The sequence below is a fragment of the Lytechinus variegatus genome, chromosome 14, assembly GCF_018143015.1.
Source record: "Lytechinus variegatus isolate NC3 chromosome 14, Lvar_3.0, whole genome shotgun sequence".
NCBI classification, from domain to species: domain Eukaryota; kingdom Metazoa; phylum Echinodermata; class Echinoidea; order Temnopleuroida; family Toxopneustidae; genus Lytechinus; species Lytechinus variegatus.
The window spans coordinates 2684583-2703161 of record NC_054753.1 but is presented as its reverse complement, the minus strand read 5'-3'; the positions used below and the strand labels follow the sequence as shown (position 1 = coordinate 2703161).

The 18579-nt window shown below is 36.6% G+C and overlaps 1 protein-coding gene across 1 annotated transcript; it reads left to right on the top strand.

The window, feature by feature from the left end:
- The first annotated feature begins 3698 nt into the window (after positions 1–3698).
- Positions 3699–13764, top strand: LOC121427669 (neuronal acetylcholine receptor subunit alpha-2-like). The gene is made up of 8 exons (XM_041624183.1): positions 3699–3828; positions 4869–4952; positions 5316–5437; positions 6072–6116; positions 9355–9461; positions 10812–10947; positions 11732–12229; positions 13487–13764. The coding sequence occupies exons 2-8, from the start codon at positions 4883–4885 to the stop codon at positions 13592–13594; spliced, it is 1086 nt and encodes a 361-aa protein (XP_041480117.1). The 5' UTR covers positions 3699–3828; positions 4869–4882; the 3' UTR covers positions 13595–13764.
- Positions 13765–18579: the final 4815 nt, after the last annotated feature.

Below are 18579 nucleotides of genomic sequence, written 5' to 3'. Positions count from 1 at the left end.
CTACTGCATGCCTTGTGTGCTGAAGGGTCTTTGTATGTGCTTGTCTTTGCGTGGAGGCACACTTGTTGATCCGAAAGTTCCAATGAGGGTCTGTGCCTGCAGACTATATTGTACCTACCTCAATATATATTTCTTGTATAATTATGTTTCATGTGAAATGGTCTTCTAAGTATATACGACCACTTTACTTTGTTCTGTTGAAAATGAAATAAAACAAATTGAAAAAATGATAAATCGCTTATTGTTTAACACTCATTGGTCTCAAAATACCGTAGAAGCTAAGAGTTACTGTTAATTGATAAATAAAGTATAATTTTATGCATTATCACTTCCTAATATCATTAAAGGGGAATGAAACCTTTGGAACAAATAGGCTTGTGTAGAAACAGAAAAATCAAAGAATAAGAATAAAGAAACTTTGAGAAAAATCGGACAAATAATGAGAAAGTTATGAGCATTTGAATATTGCAATCACTAATGCTATGGAGATCCTCCCATTGGCAATGCGACAAGGATGTGTGATGTCACTGATGAACAACTTTCCCTTTGGTGGACTATAAAATACCTCAAAATGTCTCTTTTTGCTTTTTCTTACGATGATACAAACTCTTTATCCATTATGTATTCTTAAAAAATATGTATTACATGCCCTCATGTAGAAAGAACACATGATCTATGGATATATGTGATAAAAGAGGCAATTCAAGTGAAATGTATACTAAAGTAATGGGGAGAGTTGTTCATCAGTGACATCACACATCTTTGTCGCATTGCCAATTTGCTATCTCCATAGCATTAGTGATCGCAATATTCAAATGCTCATAACTTTCTCATTATTTGTCCGATTTTTCTCAAACTTTTGTTGATCTGTTTCTTTAATTTTTCTGTTTTCACACAAGCTATCTTGTTCTAATGGTTTCATTCTCCTTTAATAAAAAAAAACTCGAGGGACGAAAGTTAATTATCAAGCCCATGATCTAAATTGCATTATTTTTTTTTATTATTTCACATATACTCATGTTATGTTATGTTTAAGTTATGTACCTGTTACGTCAAAACTGTATAAGTTTTATACTACTGCCCTGCATCGACAGTAATACGTCATGACCTGGGCCTATCTTATTTTTTTTAATTATGTTTTGTATTGACTTTGTAAATTTCTTTTCTTTATTGTGATTTCAATAAAGTGATATCAGATCATTATACTCCGGTTAAAATAAAATGTGATGGGATTTTAAACAGGAATAACTTGTTATTATGAAAACTTCATAATTTTTGGTGTGATATTTTAAGCATCACGATTGGTCAAAACGCGTCACAATTCGAATTCACATGCGTGAGTGCGTGTGTGGGGTGCATTGGGTCAGATGCATAAAAAGTATCAAATGCCGGAAAGCAATTATTGCTTCAAGTTCAAGCAATGATACTGCTAGCCAAGCAAAAGTTCATGCCTTAGCAATTGCTTTACTATATATTTGCTAGTGCTAGTGCTTGAACGCCAGTTGCTATGGTGCCACAGCAGGCTGGTTCTACACAGAGTCGCAGTTGACGATCGTCTGTACGTGGGCTCACGTGAAAAATAAGTGGCAAGGGATCAAATTCCGATAGCATCCATTTTCTCCTAGTGGTTCATTTGTTTAGAACCAGGCCGCCATGACACCATGGTAACTGACGTCATCGCTTCGCATCTTCTCTAATGCGATTCTGAGATATTCGAGCTTAAAACTTCCAAATTAATTATTTTGTTTCCTTTGGAAAATTGGAGAATGCATGGTGTATCGATATTTTTTCTTTTCATTTGAACTTTGGAACATAATAAGGAAGTGTGACCAAAAACTCCTTGATTTCCTTATTTAAACTTAATTACTTAATTTTCTTCATTTTTGACATACGTGCTTTTACCTGATTAAATCGACGTTGACACTCCTAGTTTTTGATCAGGTAAAACTACGTTTGTTTCTGACGTGGCGAAGGCTTATCAGACAAAGCTACGTAACTAATATGATATGATTATATGTTATATATGTATGTTATGTAAAAAAAATCCGAATTCATTGTCGTCTTTTTGACGATATCAGCTTCCAATCGTACCCCTCTTCGCATGTGAAATATTTTGGTCACTTGAAAAACGGTGTCGTCTCAAAGAACGTATGTTTTCTGTTGGAAAAGTGGAGAAGACAGCAAAAGAAAGAAGAAAGATAATAGGAGGAAGAATATTGAATCAGTACAAACAGTCCTTAAAAGGTCCCTCTCAATGTCATTATATTAAAAAATATCAGCTCGCGCTTCGTGCGTGCATTAATTGTTTATTTAAATGTGCATCTTGCTCATGATTACTCAGAATGTTTCATTTTCAGGTTTATAAGAACATAAATTTCCAAACAAATACAGCTCGAGCTTTTTTATGTCTCATGACCTACCTTTTTTGTTAGTAAGAATAAGGCTAAGATGTACTTAAAGATCTGTCTTTAGTAAGACTGCCTCTTTATGGTCGCAAAAACAACAACAAAAACAGCTTTTAGCAGCCAATCTGGGGCGGTTAATTTGGGGGAAATGTGGATGAAAATATTTTCACTCCGAAAAGACTTCGTCATGCCTGTTTAAAATAAATCTTGAAATCGTAGGAAAACTTTAATTGAATTTAATTGAATTTATTTCCGTTAAAAACAACAACAATATACATAAAATGAAACATGTGAATTGATATTTGAAAACGGGAGGATGGCCCTACTCAGCAGCATCAATCAAAATATATAAAGTTACATCTCAATCACATATTTCCATAATTAAAAAAATTGCACAAGCTGCAACAATAACTAATTTTCTCTTTCTTGTTTCAACAAGTTTGCACTTTGAAGTGTTTCTAATGTATATAAATTAATCTTTGACTATCACGTTCGGTCTATTAAGTGGTGTCAAGTATAGAGCTGCTATACTTGAAATTACTTACTGGCAGTTCAAGCTCGAGCAAAAGATACCAAAAATATAAGCAAGCACAACCGTGATATTCAGAGTGGTGTGTATAATATTACAAGACAAGGCCAAGGTATGGCCGGAACCTTGTTGTAAATAAACTTGATGAACTAAATCCCGGCTACTTTGTTTGCTTTATTCGCTGTATCTATAAAATCTTCTGATATATATATATAAATATATATATATATATATATATATATATATATATATATATATTATATATATATATATATTTTTTTTTTTTTTTGGGGGGGGGAGTCCTGGTTAGAAATCTAGATGGAGACAGTCTCCCGTCCTCTGCACCGAATAAGCTTTCTAGTTTATATCTGAACTTTTATAAATCTTCAATGTTACGCCCTGTTTGATTTTGTTGATTCAAACAAATTTTGTGGTGATGATCTTTACCTTTAATAATTGGGTTTTTAGGGGCTTCATGTACAAAGAATATTGAGGGGGGGGGGGAGTCACCTCGCCGCCCTTCCCCTTGGGTTGACAAAATTCTTAGCAAATCGCTGCGCATTTCCCCTGACAAAAAATGTGAACAATTTTTGTGGTGATGATTTTTACCTTTAATGATTATAGTTTTTAGGGGCATTATGTATAAATAATATTGAGGGGGGGGGGGAGTCGCCTCGCCGCCCCCTTGGGTTGACAAAAATTCTTAACAAATCGCTGCGCATGCCCCTAACAAAAACTGTGAACATTATATCTACCTGCAACAAAGAACACACTTGGTGTTAAATTCGTCAACTCCTCCAAGTTTTAATCCTCTCATTTGGTCAAAAAGCTATGGAACTCAACAGCAGTTTGATTCACGATTGCGGCACTAGCTGAATTTGAAATTTGAACGCGGTAAGTTAATTTATACAATTATTCATTCATTTTTACCTATTGAAAACATAATCATAATTAACTTGGCGCCTTATATACAGATTGAAACAATATTAAACCGACATAATCTATAGTAGTAATTACTATTCAAATAAAAATATTCCTGTTGATTTTAATATCACTAAATCTCCCTTCATAAATTCTATTCATATAACAAATTTCTCATTTTTAGCACCAAAGGATCATTAAAAATGATTGTTTCAACGTACCCCTGTCAAATAAATTCACCCCTTTCCCAATTAAGATTTAATGTTTAACCATCGACATTTTAATTGTATTTATCAGAGGCTGTGGGGTGGCCTTGAAAGCGTAGGTGGAGGGGATGTAACAGTAGATTTTTTAACGTTTTTGTAAACCATTGAAAAATGGGGGATGAATCCGACTATAGTCCCTATGGATCTGCGACATTTGCTGTAATTTGGACAACTATAGTGAAAGATTATCATCAATTTCATTCATGCATGCTCGCGTGGTGAATTGCATGGTAATGACCCCAGTATCCCCCAAGAGATATTGCGAGATATTAAGTTTGCGATCTCAACGATACAATCGAAATTTAATTTGAATCCTAAATATTTGCTTTAAATTTCGAGGATTTTTTTCTGAATCCTTTAAGATTCAAAAATAAATCTGTAGAATCCAAATTGAATCTAGAACTCGATTGGTTCCTAACTACAGTCTATCTGGATTGATTTTACACCCTGAATTTTGGAGTAAATAACATTAAATTTCTCTCAAATTATAGTTGAAATACATGCCTATTTACAAATACTTATGTTAAATAGAAACCAATTTGTTTCTAACAATCTTATTTTCACATAAAATACGGATGGGTCGATACGCTTTACAAATACGCATAGGATTTAAAATACTTTTGACTTTATTAAACTGTTAAAACAGAAATGATTGTATATTATATTAGACAATCAGCTGAAGGGATAATATTCTTATTCATGGGTATTTTTTTTTATTTTAGAATAATCATTATCTTTTTTGTTCAGAAAGAGTCCGTGCCATGAAGTATTGCCTGGCATACCTAGCCCTAGTGGGCGTGGCCTTGCTGACATGCGCAGTGGCTCAGAATGGTAAGACAACCAATCACTCTTCCTGAACATAGTTTGATTATTACTTATCCAGTGCTTGGTTTGATTTATTTCTTTTTTTTTGTTTTAATAAACTTATTCAAATATTCGGATTCATGAGAGGCGACTATTCCTACAACCGACGCATCCCTTTTTTTAGATAGAAAATTGGAACTACGATCTTATGGACTACATATCACAGAGACATTGACATTACAACATTTTTTATCATTAATTTATATAGGTTTATATACTTTTCACTGATATTCTACTGAGCCTTGTAAAATGATTGTTATTAAATCGATGTATTTTATCTTTCATTTCCGTTCATTCGTTTTTATGATTTTGATTTATTTTCTTCCCCAGGTGATGATTATGCTCGTTTGAGAAATTCTCTGTTTAGAGATTACGACAAAGAACTTCTGCCTAGATATGACAGAGAGATCGATGTTGGTATGGGGATGACATTAATCAAACTGCGTGGACTGGTCAGTACAATTATTATGAAAATAATAATAAAAATCAAGAGCAATATATATATTTGTTATCAAGTATTGCTGTATTTATGTTTAAGTTTGCTTTTTTATATTTATAAACAAACTCTGTACATTTCATCTTATACTGCGGACAGTCTGGAAACAAAATGCCATTGTTATTATTATTATCATCATTTTAAGTAATCATATTATCATCATTTTTGTTGCTGTTGTAATTGTTACTATTATAATTATACACTGTCATGGAGAAAAATATCTCGATATTATAATTGGGTTTGATGGTAACTAACAGATTACTGATCACGTGACAGATAACAGCCAATCATTTGATCAGGATCACTATTTCATAGAAATAAATATAAACGAACATAGAGGGCAGCAACACACAGAATAGTTCGTTGATAAGATTTCACCACATCATCCTGAAAACTGTGAATTAGATTTATATTCATACACTTAAAAATCATTCTATATAGAAACGTTTTATGAATTACAGAAAGGATTATACATTATAATTTAGTGTCAAAAAGACTATAGCAATGCTATTCGAATCGGAATAATGATGGAGATTAGAAACATAATAACATAATTTGAAAGAACTTGTTTTCAACATATTTTCCAACAGGATATTTTCAAGGGAACCATCGATGTGAACGCCTGGCTGGATGTGGTAAGTGGCTTGTGCCATATTATCGCGTCGCGTCGGATGATCGCGTTACAACCCGACCATTTGAGAAGAGGTCTGGGAGCGTCTCATCAACATTTCTAAATTTTCTATCCGACAAGTTGTCAGATCTGACAATCTTTCTTTATTCTGATTGACCGAGAAGCACTGTTACTATGATAACTGTTAGATAAATTAGGACTTGTCGGATAAAACGTCTGACAAGTCGTTTCATGAAACGCTTCCAAGATCTAGATGACCCGCCCCTTTGTATATTTGGTTCATAATTTTCACAAAGAATCGGATAAATCAGACCCGATCATTCGTTGATTTGACTGATAATTTTTACAAAGCTTCGTGTAAACTGGACCCAGCCTTATTTCGGAGATCCTTTTCACGAAAGGTCGGGTTAGGCAATTACCCGCGATCAGACGTGATATTAATCCGATGTAGTGGAATAAGCTATGGGATAATCAAGAAGCGAGATTATAATTCAGTCAGGTTTATACTTAGTCATTTGGGATACTTTCACTTGGTCTATCATCTCTCTAACAAGCATTATGGAAACTTTGAAACTATGGAAAATTCGAGATCATAATTATATATTGCTCTATTCAGTGGCTTACCGTGGGTCACGGCATTGGGGGGGGGGGGGCACCAGCAGAAATTTCGGGTCACTTAGGGAGCGCGCGAAGGTATACTGACCTAATAGAGATATTTTAAGGACATGCAGTGCCATTAAACGGATATGTATCTCACTGATTAAATAATGCGAGCGCGAAGCGCGAGCTGAAAATTTTTGATATTGACGGCTAAAAATTGACATTATAAGCGAATTGTTTTGTAATCATGATACTTAACTGTCTCGCTAAACAAACAATGCGAGCGCGAAGCGCGAGCTAAAATTTTTGTATATATTGACCCTAAACAAGGAAATTTTAAGGATTATATTTTAGAATCCATTAAGAGTATAATTATCTCACCATAGTCATCTAATGCTATTGCCATCCTTTGCTGATTTTGTTAGAATTACATCTAAACAAGTCATGAAGCACCTTTTGTAGTCATGTAATCATGATTATCATACGCATCTTACTAATCAAATACTGCAAGCGCAAAAGCGCGAGCTGAAAATTTAGGAAATACAGACCTGAAGAGGGGCATTCTAAGGGTTGTTTGTAGGAATTCTCTAAGACCCTACGTATTTGACTAACCAAATGATGCGAGCGCGAAGCGCGAGCTGAAATTTTTGTATATATTGACCACAAACATGGATATTTTAAGGACTATAGTTACGAATCCATTAAGTCAGTGTATACATATCTTACCATAGTCATCTAATGCGAGTGCCAAGCGCTTGCTGATTTTGTTAGAATTACATCTAAACACATGGAGCACTTTTTGAAGTCATTGTAATCATGATTATTATACGCATCTCACTAATGAAATACTGCGAGCGCGAAGCGCGAGCTGAAAATCTAGGAAATTCAGACATGAAGAGGGACATTCCAAGGCTTGTTTGTAGGAATTCACTAAGACCCCACGTATTTCACTAACCAAATGATGCGAGCGCGAAGCGCGAGTTAAATTTTTTTGATATTCAGATCAGAAAAATTGACATTTTAAGGACTGATTTTAGGAGTTAATGAAGAGCAAAAATCTCACCAATCCACTAATGCGAACGTTAGCACGGACAGGAAATGTTTTATATTAAGACCTTAAAATAGGGCAATAATTTTCAGTCCCGGGGGGGCCACTTCCATTCATGAGTGGATACCATGCGCGACCATGGGGTCTCGAAAAGCACCCTAAACACGTAATTTCCATTTTCTGAAAATGCACCCCTTAACAAGTATTGGCGTGTGAAAACCTACCCTTAACAAGTACTGGAAACAAAACGACACTCTTGGCAAATATTCCCTGAAATGAACCCCTAAACAAGTATAGGAATGTTTAATGTTACGGGTCCTTCGGTCGTCGGCTCTACCTTATTTCGTTAAGTACGACCCCAACTTCTACACCTCGCTCAAATCGGACTCTAAACACGAAGTTTTGGGGCAAAAAGGACATCCTTTGTAAAACATTTTAATTTTGTTTTATCATCCCCACATATACGACCCTAAACACGTAATTTTCCTAGCGAAATAGATACCCTTTTTTCATTATTTTTGTGTTTTTGACACCCTTATCACGTTACGTACGTAACGTGCCCTATCGTGAAAAAGACATCCTTTTTACGTGTTTTTTTGGTCGCGCATGGTATCCACTCGCCAATGTAAGTGGCCCCCCCGGGCTTTCAGTAGTCATGAAAAATAAGAATATATCACTACTTAAAACAATAATAACTCTAATTGCGAGGAAATATATTATTTTGTTGTATATTGATTTGAAAACGGGAGGCTTTAGTACAGCAGGTTTATATATCTCGTTAAAAAGTCTATGCGAGCACCAGGAACAATGAAGACACAATTAAGCAAATGTTTCATAAAGTTGTGAAAAAATGTTTCTTATGTTATATAATATAATATAACACTATGATAAACAACAATTTCTTCTTTCCCCCACTACGTTCTCTTCCCTTTTCCCTCTTTTTCTCCTTTTCCCCGTTTTTTTTTTGGGAGGGGGGGGGGGCAGCCGATGGGGGGGGGGGGGGGCACGTGCCCCCATGCAGAGGATGAAATATTCTAATTTTCCCCTCCTTGCTACGTGAAACAAAGTTTTATTTCTCCCTGAACATGTGTAATTACCATTATTTTAACAGTTTATGATTAAGTTAAGTTGTTCCTTATTGTCAAATCTGTAAAAATTGAAATATTGTATCATTCAAACAATAAAAAAAAAAGAAATAGTGAGTGATGGACATCATCGACTCTCTCATTTGCATATCGCTGAGTTGTGCATTGAACTGTTTTGTGAAAATAAGCGAAACTTTAAAATGTCATAACTTTCTTATTTTACATCCGATTTCGATGAAATTTGCAGCGTTAGGTTTGTTTGATTTTCCTCTATCGAATCAAATCAGCAATTTTCTGGGGTGGACTTGGCCTTTAATAACAATTTTAACACTTTTGGCTTTCCATAATTTTAGCGCAGAGTTAGACCATGGTCTAAGTTAAACCCGACTTCAGAATACGGTCCAAGGACAATAGTGAACATGGTTAATTGTAGACGTGCACACTTTTAATAATTTAGATATATTTAATAAAGGATTATTAATCTGTGTGGTTTATCTGTTTAATCACAGGGGTGGAATGATCCGAGATTATCTTGGAATCCCGCAGATTATGGAAACATCACCGAGATTCATATCCGACCATCTGAGATATGGGTGCCTGATATATCGCTTTACAGGTACCCTTAATTTTAATTTTATTCTCTTTCCCTTTCTCACCAATTTTCGATCATAAAAGGTGTTTTCAGCATATTCGATTACCAAGATCCGCAGATATAAAGCGTGTTCCTTATCATTTTCGCGGTGCACGTGATTGCTTTCTATATAACCATTTCATACGCATACGGGGACAACATGCATATACTTTATTTTAAAAAAGAAACTCAAAAGCGACCGAGAAAAGCGACCGAGATTGTCATTGGGACACTTTTGCATTTTCTGAAGAAATATCGAAGAATTTTGTGCAAACTTTTGGTGAATTTGTGAAAATTTTTAGTAAAAAAAAGGTTCCGAATTCCGGAAACCCACGGCCACGTCTATAACCCCTTTCAAACCATTATTTTGAGATAGAGCAAATCTGTTCCTTATGCTACAGCCACCACATCTCCAGCACGGCTCCAGACCTACAAAATCTTATATCGGTCGGTTTCGTTGGTATGACTGTTGCATGCAAGAAATCTTCATCACCGGCGAATGAGGGGGGGGGGGGGGACTTGAGGGATCGTGTTTGGCCGCATACATTCGTAAATCCGAAGCTTCGTTATTCCGAAGGTTCGTATTTCCGAAGGTTCGTTAATCCGAAAACGAAATGAGGTTCGTTAGTTCGAAAACGTAATGATTAACGAACCTTATTTCGTTTTCGGACTAACGAAACTTCGGAACAGCGAACCTTATTTCGTTTTCGGATTATCGAACCTTTGGAATAACGCCACAAATGTTCGGATTAACGAACCCTTTTACGTTTTCAGATTAACGAACATCGAGGTATAGGCAATTTACGTGTTTCGCAATTACGAACCTGCGGAATAAAGAATCTTTGGAATTACGAACCTTCGGAATTACGAAGTGAAACCGTGTTTGGCAAGGAGAAAAGATAAAAATGAAACAAAAAGTCTAAATAAAGCAATTTAGCTAAAGCATGCGCTCTATATGATTTACGTGAACTATCATTCATTAACTTTTACAGGAAGCAGGATATGATAAAAGCTTTAATATGGTGAAAATCTTTTGTTGATACGCATTTAGCTATTCATGTATTCATTTGTGATTTTTTTCTTATTCATCTATTAGTCAATAAGTTCATTCATTTATTGTTTTAATTATGTTCGTTTCTTAATTAATTAGATTTAGTTACTTTTTATTCAATCGTCGATTTCTTTATTTAGCATTTTATCTGATCATAAATACATCTATTTAATTATTCATTCATCTATTTCTTATTATTGCCATTTTTTGGTGGGGGCAGATTGTAGTTCTTCTTTTAAACATCCTAATTTTGAGATCTGTCTTATATACTTCGTTCTATACAGCGACTCACCGCTGAATAGCCTAGTGACAGAAGCTTCTGCTGTGATACTCGATAGGGGCGGGATATTCTACTTTCCTCCCTTGCAGCTGGAATCAACTTGTACTATGGATTTGAAAGACTACCCCTACGATCAACATGTAAACCAAATTCATTATGTTTGGACCCTGTTTCACAAACTTTGGTGCACACACATGCTGATGTCAATGTTGATTGACATTATACTAACTGATGATGTTTACGATTGGTGTTATATACAGGGGGCGATTTTATTCAGTGAGAAAAAAGGGAAAGAGGCGTTTTAAAAAATCAGTGAGAAAAAGAAGAAGAATGAGCCTAAAAGAGCCAAAAAATAAAAGATATCGAAAAAAAAGAAGTATGTGTCAAGGAACATGATACACCAAATTTTTGTATCAAGAATAAACATCATCCGTCGGTCGTCAAAATCCAAGATGCTGCCCATGCATTTGCGTATTGCGCCAACAAAGTTGAGGCGGCAAATAGCACGGCATGAGTGTAAAAACAGCCTTTCTTAAAAAGTCCTGAGCGAGCGGGCAAAAATTGGACCCTCTTAAAATGAAAGTCTATTTTTGTGATACATTTTCAATGACGTACCAATACCCGGAAAGTATATTAGAGCTATACACTTCCCTTTCCCCTTTCTTTTCTTCTTATTTTCTTGGTCGAGGAGTTAATTAAGTTCTTTTTTTGTGGGGGGGGGGGTGGTTCCAAAGCCCCACCATAAACGCCAGGGGTTCCGCCCCTGATTTGTAAGGATGCGGAACTGCAATTCATTTGATAAGATATCATTTATTTTGCCTATAAAGACTATAACTGTGTAATATGTGCATTATAATTTTATATCATGTCAAGACACCTAAAAAAAGGAAAGGGCGTGCTTCTCTTTTGATTGCTTCTATATAGGAATGCAGAATGAAGTTCGGATCATGGTCCTATTCAAACACTACAATAACCGTTTATCGGATATCCGACACCATCGACTTATCAGAGACTACTCCGGATGACCATCCGATCTGGGAAATCGTCGACTCAAAGGTCACGCGTGAGGCGTTTGCCTACCAGTGCTGTCCTGGTGAGTTTTACGACAGAGTTACGTTCTCCTTATTGGTACGTCGACGAGAGACTCACGGTCGTATCGCATCTTCTGTCATCACGACATGGCTCATCCTCATAGTCTTCTTGATCGGACCGTCGTCGGCTGGGAAACGGATCATATTCGCAGGGCTCATCTTTGTCGCATTGGTGGTGCTCTCTGCAGCTGTTAGTGCCGAGGTTCCCGCCTATTCGACAACCAGGCTTGGTCGGTTCATCATCGGCGGAATGCTCATCGTCGCTCTCGTCAGTATTTACAATGGCCTCGTATACCGCTGCCACCCCAAGGAAAAGCCAGGGCAGCTTATTGTAAGAAAATACATTAAGATCTTAACCTTCTCCATAGGGGCGGATCCAGCCTTCGCCAATAGGGGAGCCCGGAATTTTTTTTCGGCCACATTTTCCCTGTCGCTCGAAGTTGATTTTTGTTATTTCTTTGAAGGGGGTAATCCTAATAGTCACTTCTAAGCTTTATTCTTATAAATCAACATAATACAAAATCTCATAAGCCTTAATTATTCAAATAGTGCGAGCGCGATATACTCATATAATGCGGGAACGCCACAACGACATAAATGGTATCATTATTTTTACTGGACTCCCAGCTGGCACCAGGTGCGGACGAAAGATTAATGGGGATGGGGGAAGATGGTTATACCCTCTTTGTCAAAATTTTATCCCACTGAAGAAAATTTACTATTCCGTGACGCCAATGATGGAATACGAGTAGTGCACTAGCATCATTGACGTCGCAGACCTTTATACCAGGCCTTTTATTTCGAAAGAATAGTGGGAAATGGGCTCCGCCTCTCGGGGAAAATAGTAATGCCAGTCCAACCTCGGACAAATAATTCCAGCTATACTTACTTATATAGCCTGGGTGGTGTTTCATAAAGCTGTTCGTAAAGACTTTACGCACAACTTTAGGCACGACTGGAACCTGGGACCGATTGCACGAAAGGGTCTTTCCAAGGACCGTCTTTCGTGTCGCCCATCTTTTATGATACGCTATAAGCGGGGTGTTTCTGAAATTTATGATAAAGAATAAGATTTGTTAGCTTGCTTTTAATTCAAATTTTATACAATTTCATGATATATCATATCATTTTATAAACAAATATTCTGTTAATTTTAAAGGACGAACGAACTATGTTTGGAGATGATTTATTTAAAATGCGTATCACATGGCGCATCATAAAAGATGGGCGACACGAAAGACGGTCCTTGCAAAGACCCTTTCGTGCAATCGGCCCCAGTTCTTATAGGTGCAGTTACATAGGGATATCATGTAGCATAAGAAAGGGTCACCAGTCGTGCGTAAAGTCATTCGTGACTTACGAACAGCTTTATGAAACGGGCCCCAGGTATATTTGTTCCGGGGATATTGTGAACAATAAGTTCCAGAAATTCTAGATTTCAATCGAAAACTTCATCATTGATTATGAGAAATTCATGTTATATACCGTCTAGAAACTCGAACCTTGAACGCCACTCACCTATGGTCTCATGTGTTACCCCAACAAGCTAATCATCTTGTGTTATACCCCTTTGGTCATTTCTTTGCAGGAAGGAGACGGCTCAACTCGATCACGGACCATCGTCATCATCGATGTCGCGGCTTTCGTTTGTACTGCCATCATTCTCGGCATTTCGACAGGCGCCCTCTTTGTCTAAAAGCAATCCAGAGTAATTTGCCGGTAGTATGATCAGAACATGAAATTCTCATGTGGACCTGTAACTTTTATTATGTTAGAATCAGTGACGTAATTCCTTTTGTGGTTGGGGGTATAAAAGTGGTAGGGCCTATAATATAGAAAGTAGAGGAAAGTAAGGAGTTTTCATTATAAAAAAATAAAATAATTTTCAATCGTTGGTGGAATTTGGAGGGTCAATTGGATATTATATGGCTGATATGATTATTTTCATACTTATTGCGATATTTTATTTGTGATTCTCGTACTCTATCATCTGTCCATATTTCGACATTCCTTTTTTGAAAGCAAGAATGATAGAATATGAATATCAATCATAATTATAGATACATTGAGAATATTTGCAGAGAACTTTCCCTCATGTTAACTATTTCTTATCACGTTATGTAGACGATTTTGAGATCATCCTACAATATAAAGGATGAAGTCCATGCGAATGACATTGTACTTTGGGAAAATGTTAAATTGGTAACTTTTTTGATAGCCACGATGTAAAAGCTAAGTGTTCATAGATGAATAAATTGTATAATATTCTTTTATGCATCATCACTTTTCGCCATCGTAAATCGAATAAACTGAAAGGACTAACTTGATCATTTTGTGAACTTTGTTAGACTGAAATGTATGGAAAACAGGAATAACTTGTAAACAGGCGCGTACGCAGGATTTTTGAAAGGGGGGGGGGGGGTTTGAGCTGATTTTTTTTAAAATCTCCCGCCCAGTCTCTAAAAAGTGATGAGCGGGGGGGGGAGGTGATGATTTTTTTTTCTTTTTTTTCAGCGCTGCAAATAAGACAATAACATTTAAGTGGGGATGGGGTATGTAACAGTGCGGTCATGACCCGCGAGCGAGCAGAAATGTTCTCGTTTTTGCGTTGAAAACATAACCTTTTTGTCAATAGTTTGTTGGTATCATAGTCGATGCTACATGTCCTTCGGATCGTAGCACTCATGATATGGCCTTGATCAGAACACTAGAAACTTGAGAAATGTCATGAATAATTACGAGCGAGCGGAGCGAGCGAGCCGAAATGTTTGCGTTTTTCCGTCAAAACATACAATTCTTCTCAATAGCTTGTTGGTAATGATTACATATTAGTTGATGATACATGTCCTTCTGCTCGTAAGTCTCATGATATGGCCTTGATCAAGAGACTAGAAACTTAAGAAATTTCATAAATGATTACGAGCGAGCGGAGTGAGCGAGCCGAAATTTTCGCGTTTTCCCGTCAAAACATACATTTCTTGTCAATAGTTTGTTAGTAAATCAAGTATTAGTCGATGCTACATGTCCTTCTATTCGTAACACTCATAACACGGCCTTGAACAGGAGACTAGATACTTATGGAATTTCATAAATCATTACGAGCGAGCGGAGCGAGCTAACCGACATTTTAGCGTTTTCCGTCATTTTTGTTTTCATATTGGTAAAACATATTTTGTAAGAAAACGTATGTCTTTGTCTTGGTTCACTTGTATTCATAAGTATACATCATGATAATCACGTATGGCCTTGTTAATGGCGATACCGTGATCATGTCGGCGACATGCGGAAATAAAAGATATAATAAAATGGAGCGAGCGAAGCGAGCGGAAATTTTTTCTGTGTTTTTCGTCGGAAACATGAGATTCTGTTCATTATTGCTGTCATATACATTATTGGGTAGGGGAACTGTCGGTAACCAGTCCAAGGAGTTATCGGGCACTTGCCCGATAACTCCTTGACCAGACCGACCTCTGGGGAGACAAGCAAAAAAAAAAAAAAGGAAACGAAACGAAAAGGGGGGGGGGGTTGAACCCCCTAACCCCCCCCCTTGCGTACGCGCCTGCTTGTAAATGAGAAATGTGTACGTTTTGTGATCTGTAGGTGTGTTATGTCAAGCATCGCGATTGGTACAAACATGTCACATGATTTACCTGCGTGAGGGTGTGTTTGTGGGGAGTGGGGGGGGGGGGGGGGTCGCCTGCGCATGTGTACTCATTCGTTGCTAGTTTCCCCTTAATGAACTTGAACATCAGTAATAGGGTCCTTAGTCAAACATAATGAAGTCTTTCATCTGAAAGTCTTTGTTGCGCTGTGTTTTTGTTCCCCTTGAATGACTTGTATTGGCGCACCGCAGTGAATGGTCTTCTGTACGTGTACCCTTTTCATCAAAAGAAAGCACTTTCTAAGGTATCATTTACAGCTCTATCTGCACTGCCTCCTTTCAACTAAAGAACTTTTCAGTGGAGGATTGGAGGTCATCCAAAGTTACATTAGACCTTATATTTAAGATGGAGAAATATTGCCAACATCACTCCGATATGGTACAGCTAATGTTTAACGCGCCATCAAGTATTCTTCAGCTACCCTTCTAGAATTTCGTAATTCCAAGCGAAGTTTGGTCGTTTGTGACATCATTCACTCATAATGTGGCATCCAACGAAGAAGAACACGGCGAGGAACTTCGGGCGGCTGTAGAAAGAACTCTAAACATTACTGTATCTGTATTTAGGTAAGTATTGGTAACATAAACCTGTGATAAAAAGTTTAAAGGCGAAAACGTTTTAACATTGAAAATAGTTCTAACTTCGCTGCACTTTCCTTCATAAAAAGTGGCAACCAGCAATTTATTGTCGAGATGAGTCCAGCTGGTTTTATCACCGTTTCTCCCACTTTTTTATTATTACTCATGACGTAACAATACATTTGACCCCTGCGTTTTACCCCGCAAGTCAATGAACTTCTTTATTGTGACGTAATAGCAAATGCGCGCAGCAGCCGATTCCGCGCACGCGCACATATGCGCTTAACTGGATCTCCATAGAAACACATACGAAACATACCGAAACTTGGCTGCTGGATAATTTTTTTCAATGGAGGCATGAATAAAACACTATTAAAACCCATGTTTTAAGACTAAATAAGGCTCAGCTGGTTGGAATTTAAGATCCCACGTATTCAAGATGTCCAGCCACCTGCATTGGATGTTGGTGGTTTTACCTTTGCTTCTCACTTTTACAGGTAAGATTCGTAATGAGCCCGAGAGTCGTAATAAAAATGATGAATGAAACGGTGCTGCATGTTGTGTTTGCCCGGTGCTGTCCGGTCTGGTTGCCGTAGGATGGGGGGTCGGGTGTCCGGACACTTTATCTTTTTGAAGCCTTCTTTTTTGTCTGTGGATTACTCTAAAAATATGAATTCATGACTTGTAATCATTATCGATTTTGTTCTTTATAATATTTCCTAACATTCTGTACTAAAAACTGATGAAACTTCGCTTGTATATTTTTCCAAATGACATTCTAAAATTGATCGTCCGGACACACAACCCGTCCGGATACACAACAACTGGGTATACAGCCTCCACTAGCGGGTAGCGCTCGGCACTGGCCTGGGCCTATCTGCATGTCACAGATTTGTGTGTGTGTGTTTTTTTTTGTGAAGATTGTTCCTTACTTGTTATATTTTGATGAAGTTAAGGTCTAAATCAGACCTGACAATAGTCTGACTTCAACGCTAGGCCTAGTCCATGCCAAAGACTAGATTCTAGATGTGATGAAATTGAATTTCAAGAAGAAAAAAAAGGATGGAAAAAGATTTAAAAAAAAACCCTTCGCTGCCAAAGCCAGGCCCAATGATGGCAAGGCCAAGGCCAACTATTGAACTAAGCGGGCAAGGCCCCGGTGCCGGGGAATAACCTCCTGCAAATAGTAAGAGTCTAACGTTAGGTCTACCATTAACATTAGGCCTAGATCTAGATCTAAGTTAGGGGCCTAGATCAAACTCAAAGCTTCACTGTCAGTTTCACTGACTGACAGTGTCTGTTCCGCTGAACAAAATACCGGAAATACCGGAAAAAGAAAACAAAGAAATATATCTACTTGGAGATTATAATATTAATTTATTGAATATGACTTCAAATAATAGGATGGGGGGTCGGGTGTCCGGACACTATCTTTTTGAAGCCTTCTTTTTTGTCTGTGGATTACACTAAAAATATGAATTCATGACTTGTAATCATTATTCATTTTGTTCTTTATAATATTTCCCAACAATTTGTACTAAAAATTGATGAAACTTCGCTTGTAAATTTTTCCAAATGACATTCTAAAATTGATTGTCCGGATCCACAACCCGTCCGGATACACAACAACTGGGTATACTATTAATTTAATTTAATGAATACAATTGCACAATATGGCTTTTATATCAAAATTAACATGCCAACTCGTGTAACTAATACATCTCAATCTATTATTGACAATATATTAACAAATGAAAGTGATATTATCTCGGGTGTGCTTTATTCTCCAATAACTGATCACATGCCAATTTTTTGTTACAAGAAAGGAATTTTCAAGAATGATTCAGCCCAATATTACACTTCAAGGAAAATCAATGAATCAACGATCAATAGTTTTTCTGTTGAACTGTATAACGTTGACTGGAGTGAAGTATTAGCATGTATCGATGCTGAAAAATCTTATAATTTATTCATGAAAATTTTTATCAAACTTTATGATAAACAATTTCCTCTTCAACAACAAAAACGGAGAAGAAGAAATAGAAAACCGTGGGTTACCAACAAAATTCTAAGATTAATTAGAAAAAAGAATAAATGTTTCAAAATATTTTGCCAAACTAAACTTGCCAGTAACGAGAGAAAATTTTAAAAAATCAGAAACAAACTTATTAATATCATTCGTATATCTCGTCAAGAATATTACAAAAAAATATTATACATGAATCAGAGAAGTATAAAAAAGACATGGAAAACTATTAATGAGTTATTAGGTAAGAACAAAAATCTAATCCCCAAAGTGTTTAAATGTGATCAAAAAATATATTCTCAACCATCTGAAATATCTGATGCATTCAATGGGTATTTTCTAAATATTGGAAAAAATATTAGTGATATGGTCCCACAATCTATTCATTCTTCTCATTTTTATTGTCGAACAAATG